Source organism: Lepidochelys kempii, chromosome 27 (assembly GCF_965140265.1).
Source record: "Lepidochelys kempii isolate rLepKem1 chromosome 27, rLepKem1.hap2, whole genome shotgun sequence".
Lineage (NCBI taxonomy): Eukaryota > Metazoa > Chordata > Testudines > Cheloniidae > Lepidochelys > Lepidochelys kempii.
The window spans coordinates 17,396,326-17,409,283 of NC_133282.1; the positions used below are offsets into that span (position 1 = coordinate 17,396,326).

The 12,958-nt window shown below is 43.2% G+C and overlaps 1 protein-coding gene and 1 long non-coding RNA gene across 3 annotated transcripts in view; one reads left to right on the forward strand and one right to left on the reverse strand.

Annotated features, from left to right (window-relative positions):
* LOC140903888 (uncharacterized) overlaps positions 1–12,958 on the forward strand; it is a 342,875-nt gene that overhangs the window by 308,123 nt on the left and 21,794 nt on the right. The gene's annotated exons all lie outside the window — the stretch shown is intronic.
* Positions 726–7,178, reverse strand: LOC140904101 (keratin, type I cytoskeletal 19-like). Its single transcript, XM_073326414.1, has 8 exons — positions 6,567–7,178; positions 5,389–5,471; positions 4,504–4,660; positions 3,100–3,261; positions 2,498–2,623; positions 2,032–2,258; positions 1,076–1,206; positions 726–751 (listed from the first exon to the last, which is right to left on the reverse strand). The coding sequence occupies exons 1-8, from the start codon at positions 7,176–7,178 to the stop codon at positions 726–728; spliced, it is 1,524 nt and encodes a 507-aa protein (XP_073182515.1).

Consider the following 12,958-nt stretch of genomic DNA (forward strand, 5'->3'; position numbering starts at 1 on the left):
AAAGGGAGCACTGTACACTTTGTATTCTGTGAGAACATAAGAACATAAGAATGGCCAGACTGGGTCAGACCAAAGGTCCGTACGGGCTGTACATATAGACTGTGAACAATCGCAGTTTACACAGTAACAGGCAGTGTCTGACATAGAAGTTGGGGCTGGAAAAGACGTGCTAAGTTAGCTAGTGCATTCCCTCAGCCCCACTGGACAAAGCAGAATTGTTCTCCTTAATTTATTGTGAGGAGGCTTCCACCACTTCCCTTTGGGGATGATGGTACAGTCTAACAGACCTATCTGAGCGCATGGCTTCATGGTTAACCCAGTACCAGAGACCACTGAAAAGTTGAATAGAGGAAAGCATTTCCCAGACACAGGTTTCTTGATTGCATCAGGCAGAAGCAAAGTTTTATTGGAGACACTTTTTCAGCAGAAGGTAAATTACCAACCACGGTACAGATTAACTCAAGTAAGTAATTATTGTAATTAGACACACAGAGCATCACCGATTGGAAGAAGCAAGTATCATGATAGGCAGGACAGTGGACCAAAGCTCAGATGGGCTCATTAGGACACTAGTGTTGGCATTAGCAGCGATGAGTAATTCTGAAGAGCTGTTCTCCATGCTCTTTGCAGAGGTGCACAGTGAATGTGCTGGCTGAGCTCTCGCTTTGTGTATGGGTGGGTCTTTGCTGGGTGAGTCTTGCACTGAAAGATGCTGGTTTCTGTTCTTAGTCACAGATCTTTCTGCCGTGCTCTGGAGAGGGATAAATAGAACCATTACTTTGCTTAGAAAGGACGTAAAACTCTTCTCCCTCACTTGCACCATTCATGATTCATAAGTGAGAGAGTCACAAATGCATTTGATCCTATTTCTTGACAACACTCCCCAAACCATACCACCGTTGTGTCACCATGTCCTACCAGACTCTCCAGTTGCCTTACAACAGGGTCCTGAAAGGTGAGCTACAGCACCTCACAACCACCTAACAGAGAGTGGGTTTGACAGCTTCTCTCTTGCCCTATTGGTAAGAAGAGGACCAAAGAAACATTTTCCCTTATACAGTAAGTCAGTTCTTACCTTTTAGATCACCAGGGTGGCAAGACGTGACATGGGGCAGAGAGTGGGAAGATGAAGAGTAGGAGTGGGACGTTTTAGTGACTGTTCCTCCTCCTATCCCACCTCCTACGCCAATCCCTCCATCCGAGCCACTGGGACAAGGAAAGAATGTTTGGTGAATGAACGAGAAACCAACCTTACAATGGCATTGTAGGTTCAGTGAAGCCATGTGACTTTGCCTGTCCTCAATCGCTGCCAGTCCAGCAAAGAGCCAGGACCTGTCCAGAATGCCTCCCCAGCACCCTCACTCCGCTTTGTCCACGTAGAAAAGCAAAAGCACATCACTACAGGGCGAGTCATTCTCCCCACTGACTTTGCCCACAAAGGATGAATTAGTCATAGGCTGCCATTGCCAATGGGCTTTTTAAACAGGGTCTGCTGACTCCCTTGTTTCCAAATCAGGAAAATCTTTGCCTAATTATTTCTACCATTTGTTTCACAACAAAGTGGAGTTGGGGAGGTGCAGATGCTTGGGATAAAAGAAGGAATGACCTGGACTTTTGGCAAAATCTCAGACTGGGTCTTTTATGCAGGTTTGAAATACTTAGGTTAATGTCTTGTTACAATTCTCTCTCATTTTCACAGCTGCCTCTGCACCCCCGGCTTCTGTCTGGAGCAGAAATGGCAAAATATTGCAATTAATCCTCTCCTCATGGTAGTTGTTGCCCAGCACATACCAGGAAGTACACAACAATACGAGATGATGCTATATCGTTAGATACAGTATTGGAAGGCACCTTGTCTCATTAGAAGTTCTCCATTCCGCAGACCCGCAAGGCGGGAACAAGGTTTGGCTCAAGCTTTGGATACCTATCTAAACTGAATCCCACACTCTCTGTGATTTTAGATCTCACACATTGCACAGATCACAGCATAGGTGTTTGCTTTATGCCCCGCTGTGTCTGTAGTCTACATACACAATGTCACGCTGTCCTCCTTCCAGCAGGCAGCGGTAAGTGTGAATCTCCTGCTCCAGTCGACATTTGACATCCAGGAGGATCTTGTACTCGTGGTTCTGGGACTCAATTTCTGCTCGCAGGTCAGCCAGTTGCTGCTCCACACAGGTGATCTGTTGCTGTAACTGGCACAGGTGGCTGTTGTAGCGACTTTCAGTTTCAGCCAAAGAGGCTTCCAGGTTGTCTCTCTAAGAATTGAAGCAAAAGACCCACATGTACTTTAGCCATGCACTAAATTAAACCCATCTCGATGCAGGAAGTTGAGGATTTCAGCGCAAAAATAAAAGCAAATCGTTGCTAACAATGGGTGTGGCAGTGATTTCCTCACTGCTACATAGAGTGCCAGGCTAGGCTGGTCCCCATCAGACCAGAAATCCAGACGTCAGTGTGTCACAGGTGAGATATCAATGGTGACAACATCACATACCTGGCTGAGATGGGCTTGCAGATCAATTTCCAGGCACTGCAACTGACGTCTAAGTTCAGAGACCTGGCTGTTGCAGGACTCAACCTCCTGACTGCTTGTGATGACCTCACGATTCACCTCCTCAATCTGAAAACCAGAAATCCAGAATAAAGAGCTTCAGAGGGATTTTTTTAATTGTCAGGTGGATCTAGTGAATGTATAAAGGAGTGGGTAACAAAAGATGTAAGATGGGCAGGAGCTGAGCAAGTTTTCTGCACACTGGAATCAATCTCATCTCTTGCTTGTAACTCCCCTTGCTATTCTAATGCTAAGACCCCTCACAACTTAACCAGTAATTCTCTTCTGTCCTAACTGACAGGCTTGCCCACTGTTCCACCAACACACCTCAATAATGACATGTAGCAAACCCCGTTCTTCCATGAGACACATTCACTGTGTATGCACAGGGCCTCCATCCCCTGTGCACCTGGTCACTATACATCTATGCTGATGACGTTTAGAACATATGATACAGGAATAAATTCTCCCCGTGGCGTGCATGTGTGATTCAGAAATAGCTCCTGTATTTTTGCTTGAGAGAGTTACAGTTGTGATGAATTTACCTTGCATTCATACCAATCTTCAACCTCTTTGCGATTTTGTGCAATCATTGTTTCATACTGGCATCTCATCTCCTCTAGGATTTTCTTCAGATCTGGGCCAGGACAGGAATTGACCTCCACGCTGACATCACCAGTGGACTGGTTTCTCAGACAATTGATTTCCTGCAAAGATAACCCAGATCAGCTTGTTTGAAAAGAAAAAAAACATGAGTTGAGTTCTCTGGCAAGTGAGAGCAGCATGCCACTGTCAGTGAGCCTCTACGTCCTGGGGCCCATTTCTGACAGTCACCACACTGTCTCTGATGCATCTTCTCCAGTATACACCCAGCTCTGATGGGGAAACCACAGCTGATTTCCAAGCAAAGCTCTACAGTGAGTACTCCTGAGATAAAGAAACAGTGGATGTTTATTGGTTTGTGTGATGGTTAATCACAGCAAATTAAGGAATTCCTGACTATTTTTGCAGCAAAAAAGGACATTTTTATGCTTCATCTTCACCTGGGTCTTTTTGTCACTGGATCTTGCATAAGAGGTGATTTCCTGTGATAGTTTCTACATTATGCTTTTTAACAGTTTGTGTTTTCACAAGAGCCATTTTTGTGTGTGGCTCTTCTACTCACCAAATCCAGTCAGCGCATTTCCACTGACATTTTTGTTGCATACATATTGTGACAGAATTAACTTTGATGAATGAAAGTCACTCATTTTCCTGAATGGGTTTGGACTAGTGTTACAGGTTCTCTTGGCCTCTTTTTGACAAAGAAGTCATTCTTTATTTTAGATTAGTCACAATAGGTTGGCTCTCTTAGAGTTCCTGACCTACTCTTCCTGGATCTGCTACTGAGTTTCCAAGTGATTTTGGGCAGGACACTTCTTTTAACCATTCCTTAAATATCCTGGCTTTGCAACAGAGAGAATACTAGCATCACAGGGATGTTGTTAATACTAATTAATTGTTTATGAAGTGTTTTGAGTTAAATTAAGTAATGGGCCCGTGACAAATCAGCTGGAAGATTTCTCCAACTCACCTCTAGTCTCTAAGGTAGCTCTCTCCCCTTCCCCTTCTGCAGAGCCCAGGAGCTCCCAGAAGCTTGACATTCATTCCAAACACTCAGGTCCTACATTGTTCACAAACCTTAGATGGCTGGACCTGAGCTCTTGGGCTGCTTGTGACAATTACTCCGGCTCAGGATCCGCCCTCTTTATATTTCAAATTAGAGTGAATATGATAGGCAACGGGATTTGTGAAAGGAGTACTATCATAATAATGCAGATTATTATTAATATTCTCTTGGTCATAGTTGCAGTCGTGCCCTGGTGTTTTAATCAGGGTCAGGTCCCCACTGCTGTAGTAAGTAATGTACAAAATTAAAAAAAAATCCATTTAAGGGAATGAGCTCCTACCTCCTCATGGTTCTTCTTCAGACAACACAGCTCTTCCTTCAGGCACTCAAGCTGCGCCTCCAGGTCAGACCTGCACAGGGTCAGTTCGTCCAGAACTTGGCGTAAGCCATTAATATCAGCCTCCACACTCTGGCGAAGGGCCAGCTCAGTCTCATATCTAAGCCATGGACAAAAGAGACAGAGAAGTCAGCCCCTGGCTGAGCCCACCATTAAGGATTCCTGCACTTTGGTTATGAATGTGTCTGGGTTTCCCTTCTTTCAGCTTTACCTTTATATCTGTGCTTGAAGTATAACACACTACGTCTGCTGCCTAGTCTATCTGTGTGTTCAAAGGCAGGATGTGATGTTTGGTTCATAAAAGACCTTCTTCTTCAGCTGTTTTTTTTCCCCTCTCCTCTCGACTGGAACTACTACAAAGATGTCACACACTAATTTTTCTTCACTTCCCCTGGGAAATAATCTAAATCCTTTTCTTTATTAAAAAATCCGTGGGCCAAACTCTCAGTTGGTATAAATCTGCATAGCTCCATTGCCTGCAATGGACTCATGCCAACTTACATCAGTTGTCCCTATATTTTAGCCCCCTAAATCCCACAAGCAAACTCTTTATTGCCTCAAACTCTCTGTCCTGGAAATGCCCCTATTCTGGCGACGTGGCTCGTAGGTGCCATGATATTATAAATAATTAACAATAATAAAATCTCACAAAAATATCACCTGTCTCGATTTGGGAATTCCACTAACTCCCCCTTAGGAGATATCTTAATTTGGGAATAGGATACGTAATTCTTGGTTGGAGGATTTCTTCTTTTGTCAATTTGTAAATAGGATGTGAGGGAACAAGAGGAGAATGACAGGGTTTGTCTGGTACAGAGAGGTACTCACTTCAGTCTGAAGTCATCTGCTGTCATCCTGTTGTTATCAATGTTCAGAATGATCTTGTTGTTGTCTAGGGTAGTGCACACAATCTGGAAAAGAATAGGGTCCAGGGGATTTTCAGCTCTGAAGTCTCTTCACTATGTCACATTCAGTGCCACATTGCAAATTTCAGTCTTTTTACTCTCCCAGTATTCAAATTCAGTCAGATAGGAAGCACAGAAGATTTCAGATCCAAGGAGAAATGTTTGAGAAATATCCGAGTGTGTGAAATGAAAGAGGTGAAATGCATAAATGTGTAAAAACACACAGTTAAGATGCTAACACTTTTGTAATGATAATTAGTGCTCCCTGGTGCCTACTATAATAAACCTCACATTTTCAAACTTGGTCTAGAGTTCGTAACTATGAGTTTATGTTTTTCATCGCAAGACTTACATTACAGCTCAGCATTTGGCAGGTATCTCTCTCCTGCTCCCTGTGATCCTGTCCGCTTTCTTTTTCCTATCTGACTAACCCTTCTTCAGAATACACTTGGAAAATATTTTTTACAAAAATTAAATTGCCCATTTAAAACTATTGGTGACAAAGTATTCTTTTCTTCTTATTGTTCTTTATGAGAATATTCCCCTTCCCCACCCTCGCTTCTGTATACGAGCTCAAAGTTGGTTGAAATAGAAATGAGATTTTAACTAGAATCCAGGAAAACTGATGACAGGATACAATGTAATAACGAACATAACTCAGTGGATTAATGACTGAATTTCTCTTCTCCTCTCCCTTTGGGTATAAATATATTAAAACATCCTGTTACAAACTTCATTCATGAGGAATACTGACCATGCCCAGATTGTTCCCTGCATATGTAACCTTTTTCTCTCTGTACAAATCTGGTCGAGAAAAATCAAATTGTAAATGGATTCATGAGTTTTCACACCCTCACTCATAGTTCATAAAAGCAGTTGCCTTAATTTATGTCTGCAAAGAACATTTTAGAAAAGTGAAATATTGCCTCTCACAACTGCACTGGGATCTTTATGTTGAAAAAATGGCTTCATTGTGTGGACGGGTGCAGGGTTCATTCGGATTTAACGCTGCTAAATCTGACATAAACTCATAGTGTAGACCAGGCCACAGACTCAGAGGGAAGCTCTTAAATATGGGGAATGGAGCCAAAAAAAAGTCACCTGATTTTGAAGATCTTCTATTTCCTTATAGTAGCAGCTGTAGTCCTTTGGTACACCGGAGTGTCCATGCTGGGCATACCATTCCCTGATTTTGCACTCTAAGGCAGCATTTTCTTCCTCCAGGCATCGCACCTGGTTCAGGTAAGAAGCCAGGCGGTCATTCAGATTCTGCATGGTCAGCTTCTCATCACAGTTGAAAAATATGCCATCTCCACAAACACCACCACCACCACCAAAGCCACCACTGACTGCACCACCAAAGCCACCACTGACTGCACCACCAAAGCCACCTGCATATCCACAGCGGGTGCTGCCACCACTGAACCCAGTGCTGGAACAACCTCCATAACTGTATCCTGGGAGACCTGCTCCTAAGACCCCTCCATAGCTACCTCCAGAAAAGCTACCAGCACTCAGTCCCGCTCCACAACTCGCTCCACCACTGTAACTCCTGCCCGAAAAGCCTCTACCGCTGCCTATCCCATAGGAGCTATATCTTCCCGAAGAGATGGAAGAAGTCCTTCCTCCACCACCACTTCCAACCACACAGCCACCACCACTACTCCTGCCTTTGGAAGAGAGAGTAACAGTCTGCTTGGTGCTGCAGCTCATAGCGACAGCGATTGAGAGTCCAGCCCAAAGCCCAAAGCAAGAGGCCCAGCTTGATATGAATTCAGACTGCAGATTTTCTATCCCCACAGATCTCTATTTATACCTTCCACAGTGGGTGTCACCAGTAGGGTGTTTCTCCTTCCCTTGGGGCTAGCTAATCTTGCTGTTTATGCCAAGAATAATTTCCCAAAGGCAGTTTCCCTCCAGAAACCCAGTACACAAGGAATTTAAGTTACATGTCAGCAGTTTGTTTCAAAAATACACTCGCAATGATGTTTTATGAATCATCAGCTCTTCCTTATGATGAAAATTTTACAAGAAGGAGCCAGGAGAAACACTGCCCTAAATTATATACAGGGAAGATATAATGCAGCTTATTGCAACAGAAAACTCTTTATATATTGTTATTTTATTTTTATTTTTATTTTGTCTTTAATAAGCATGTTTTTCATGTGAGATGCTGTGGTGTAGATATAGATGATCAAAATGATTAAAGAAATGAATAAATATGGAGTCATGCTCTGATAAAGTGAAAACCTCACTGTAGAAAGATCTGAGACACCATGATATAAATATTCAGGTCTGCTCCTTGGCACAGTGACAGATACTAGGTCCAGTACACTCGTAACAAAGCTCTGAGAGCTTGGACACAACGACCGCTATAATATACAGGGACAAACTAAGAGGATTCAGAGAACTGGCATACTACCCAAAAGGACATTTGCTCAAGAGGAAATCTTAATGTTGGGATGCTTTTCTCTTCAAGTGCACAAACGCACACATTCTCTAATAGATGGAAATTTACAAGCAACTATTAGTAGTAATTGTCCTTTGTCTCACAAACAACCAATTAGCCCTTTAAGGGAGATGTTATTATCAACCCTCATTTATATAGACTGTGATACTTTAAGAGAAGACAGAGAGGGTATCAGCTGCCACTCCAGAGGAGAAGGGCTTCTTTGCGAAAGAGTTAGAACTATTTACATCCAGCCAGAACCAGTCAACTCTGGACATGCAATACTCGTCAGGATGAGATATTGTGCTGGGGATCTGGAAGCCCTAACATGGAGAATTAGGAGTAATCTGGAACTCTCTGTACAAGGAGAGCCTAAATAGTATTGCCTGAATGACAGAGAAAGAGATTCCACGTTAGAGAAGACAGGGTTACGGAAAAACTGCTTGCTGTTGTGAGCACCTAATTCTCCAAGCCCTTCTCCCCTGGAAAATAGTGTAAGATTAAACTCCTATTCACACTACTCAAACCATCTCATATTTATTGGTGGGATTAGCTGTCTCTTCTAGGCATTTATATAGCTCCCACCACCACAGCATTCCAAGTGCATCTCAAGTGTATATGGATTTATCCTCATCCCATCCATGTGAGGTACGGTACTATGATCTCCACTAACTGATTGATTGATTTAGATTTTAAATGATTAAAGGGATGCCTATCCAAGGCTGTAGGCACCCTGACACATTCATTAATTATATAGTACATGGAAATCCCAGAAGCATTAAAATAATCCTTCCAACAGGGTAGAAGGATGAATACAGAAATGACTTGCTCCAGCTCCCAGAGTGAAATTTTGGCTGAGCCAGGAATTGAACCTAGAGCTGCTGAATTAGGCTACAGTGCCTTAAACACAAGCCTGTCCCTCCTTCAGATACGTGACTCAGTCCTTCCCCACATACAACTCAGCAAAGACTCACTCATGAGTAAGGAGGAAAGGGGTAAGGAGGAAAATCTGATGTTCATCACTTGCATTGTGGAGTACAGTTGGAGTCAGGGTGAGGATCTGTGGATGAAAAGACAATATAATGATTCAAGCTTTGGTTGGGCTGTGTAAGACATGTGAAAAATGATCCAGCCACAGTCTACAGCAAGCAGTATTTCTGATGAAGTTTCATTCCGTTTCCTCTTTCAGAGGTATCGTTTTAGCACTGCAGAGTTCCACTTTCTTGCTGGCACATCCAGTTGCCTGAATTACATGCAACACAAACAGAGGTTCATTGTCAATTTCACGTTCAGTATTTTAGGAAGATCTTTGTACATTTGTAGTTAGCCAAAGACTCCGTTGCTTGACATACGGGCCCTGCCATGGATCAGAGAGGGAAATGCATTTATGTTTGCTCCTCATCTCATTAACTCCGACTCTCTCCTGCTTCTGTGACAGCAAACTTGCATCATCATGTGTTACCGTTTTTCCCACCAAAATGATTACTTTCCTGCTGCACCTTCCCACCGATGGCTTTTTACAACAATGGGCAGAGTTAATTTTCAGGACATCTCTCTCTTTCTCTGTCCGGTTCTTTTGTTCATCGAAAGTCCACTATAGAATATTTTCTCTAAGAGCCCTGTGTGCTCCACAAGGAGGGTGTGTCCAAACCAGCAGAGCTTTCTTTCCTAAGCATTGCTTCGTGATGTTTCTGCAACCTTGTTATACATGATTTTATCTTGTCACTTGTCATAATTACCTTATACAATTTGCATAATTAACTACCAGGCATCATCTATTAAATTTTTCCAGTTCTTTGATGTGCAAACAGAGAGTAAGTTGGAAATCAGTACTCTGCGGTAAATGTGGACTTTAATTTTTGCATGTGGGTGGGTGTGGGATACTTGTGCTGATTGCAGTTTTAGTGTTGCAACCCTTCAAATTCAGACCATGCCTTTTTATCGGGCTAATGATTCGCTGGTCTGTAATGACGATGCCTGACAAAATTCCAGGCAGGTAAATTAAATCATTACCATGCTGAATTTGGCAACATTGATTGTGGTCCTAGGTCTTAAATATGCTTTCCAAGGTGCCAGTTTTGTACATTACTTCAGTTTCTCTCACACTGGTGGTTAGTTCGTAGCTTTGAGTTATCTCAGCACATTTGTTAGTGATGAATTGGAGGTGTGGTAGAACGTGTACAACAAGAGCAGAATCATCTACTCTTAGAAGCTCATCCTTAACCTCCTCGATTTCTTTTCTGGAGGGTTTAATCTGCTTGCAGAGTCTGCCGATATTTCACGATGCAATAAAAATTCCTGGCGTTTACATCGCTGGGGGCGTCATCGTCGATCAATAATCATGGCAAAGAAGAATCCAAAGAGACATTAGGGAATACCAGGAAGAATGAAGTGAGAGTGAAGGCACGGCTGGTTCACCCTCCTTTTATATTTTCTTGCTGGGATCTGTGTGCAGTGATGGATTGGAACAGGAGACAATGCCCGAGCCTCCAGGAGAACACGGAAATGTACTGGCAGAGCACTGTGAGAAATTGGGAAGTGAGCAACAGAGCTGGACTATTTAAAGTGCTTCAAACACCAGACATCAAGGTGGTCAGTCCAATGCAGGCAGATAGATAGATAGATGTGTACCCAACTTGGTGTTTCTTCTTAAATGATTCTTCTATTTATATTTTCAAAAAATTTAAATACTGTATAATACATTTATGATGTTTCATTTGTACAGCATTTACAGCCATTGATACTAACCCTGTGTTAGACTAGGTGTGAAGTATTATTTCTATTCCAGTAGCATGTGCAGATCCCACACCAGTATAAAAGCCCTATTATACTAGGTACTGGACAAACAAACAACACAAGGACAGTCCCAGACCTTGAGAGCTCACAGCCTCAGGGTTGGTAATCGTCATGGGAGTTTACACTTACCTAAAACTTTACAAATGTTACAAACTGTACAATAAATAAATATAGAAAATTAGATCTACATCATAAAATAGACTTATATGGAGAATTTAGAGTATTTACATCATACCATAAAATACACGAGTATTCAAAAGATCTAAAATACACATAGTCTTGTATAACTTTCTGCAACATGCAGTGTTTAATGATTATTTCAAACACGTGACCCAGTGGTCTCCTCTCAGTGTATGTCTACACTAGCACTTACATCGGTATAACGTATGTAGCTCTGGGATGAGAAAAAGCCACCCCGCTGAGCAACGTAAGTTACACCAACCTAAGTGCCGGTGTTGACATGCAGCTCAATCGATAGATTTGACAGCTCTCGGGGGAGCTTGTCTCACTGACATAGCGAGCGGCGGGGCTGAAGTCGCAATGCTGACAGGAGGATTCTCTCCCGTCACCTTAGAGCTGATACATTACAGAGCTTACAGCAGCGCAGCTCCATTCTTGTAAATGCTCTAGTGCAGCCGTAACCTCAGTCTCCTCTTTCACACCTTGTAGCAGCTGTTCCTTTGTCCCTGCAGATATTTGTTTTTGATGATGCTGTAATCCGTGTTCATTTCTGCTCCTCATGAATGGGCTGGTGATTCTGCCTCCCCGTAGGAGCACAATTCATTTTACCCACAACTGTTGGCATCAATGCTGACTGCTTCCCAATTCCATTCTGCACTGAGCCTTGAGACTCCTTCCTTGTGCTCTGCCCACACTCCTTGCTTGTTCTTCTCTTTGTCTTCTCCTACTTGCATCGTAGTGCCTTTGCTCATGCTGCCTCCTACTCTTGGAACAGCCTCCCCTTCCCAGTACACCAAACATCTTCACTCCCCCTTTAAATTCCTCTTCAAAATTCATGACTAAGGCTACGTTTAGGTCATGGAAGTCATGGAAGTCACAGAATCCATGACTTCCAGAGACCTCGGTGACATTCTCTTCTTCAGCCCCGGGGGGCTGCAGGACTCTGGAGCTGGCAGCCAGCAGGCCCCTGGCAGGGTTCCTCCGGCAGCAGCGACAAGCGATGGGGGGGCCCCTGCAAAATTCCAGCGACAGGTGACAGACCTCTGAGGAGACGCTCCTCAGGGTTCCAGTGATGGGTGACAGTCTCACGTGGGGGGAGGGGGACACCTCGGGCAAGCAGCTGGAGGTGTCCCATTTTCTCTTTGGGAAATATGGTCACCCTGCAGCTCCCAGCTGCTTTGGGTGGCGAGGGAACCCCACAGCTCCCAGCCATCACAGTGGCTTATAATCACTTAAAATCTATCTTTTGTAGTCAATAAACTTGTTTTACTGTTTATTTTTACCAGTGAGTTTGCCTGAAGTGTTTGGTAAATCTGCTCAGGTTACAAAGGCTAGTGTATGTCCACTTTCCATTGATGAAGTAGTGAACCAATTAATAAACTTGCATTGATCAAGAAAGGGTCTTGAGCAGTTGTCATATATTTTCCTTTTGGCTTTTATAGAAACTAAATCCAATCTGCCCATATCTAGTGCCAGTTTTTCCCACATAAATGAACGAAAGGACCTTGATGAATCAAACCTGCTCATTCCACTGAATTGACTTGGACTAATGTTACGGGTCTGTAGATCTAGACACCATGCCAGCGAAGCCATCTATATGTGTCTTTTCTATCTCCAATATGTAAGAGTCTATACTCTGCAGGGACGTTGAAAGTTGTGGAATGTTGTCCTGTCTCACAACGCTCAATGTAGCCGTCTGTCATAAGACACACCAATGAATCCAATCATTCCGGCTTGCTCATGAATCTCTTACACCAGAACCACGATGCTGCTCTGAGGAAGAAGAGAACTTATAAAAATATTTATTGTGTGAATCTTTTGCCTTATTATTCAGCATCTCTCAATAATTCAGTTGGACCCACCTGTCTCCCTGAAGATTTTTGTAAATACCTCTCTACCCTACTCTTCTTTGCCCGGTAGCCTCCAAAGAAAGTACCCTGACACCAGTCCACTCCTTCCTTTCCTGAATAGATATTTCTGGGAGCTGTAGGTTGGCCAGTCTGTCAGCTACTGCCTGGAATAACTAGTTTTGCACATGGTTATCTTCCATTCTACAACTTTTGAGCAG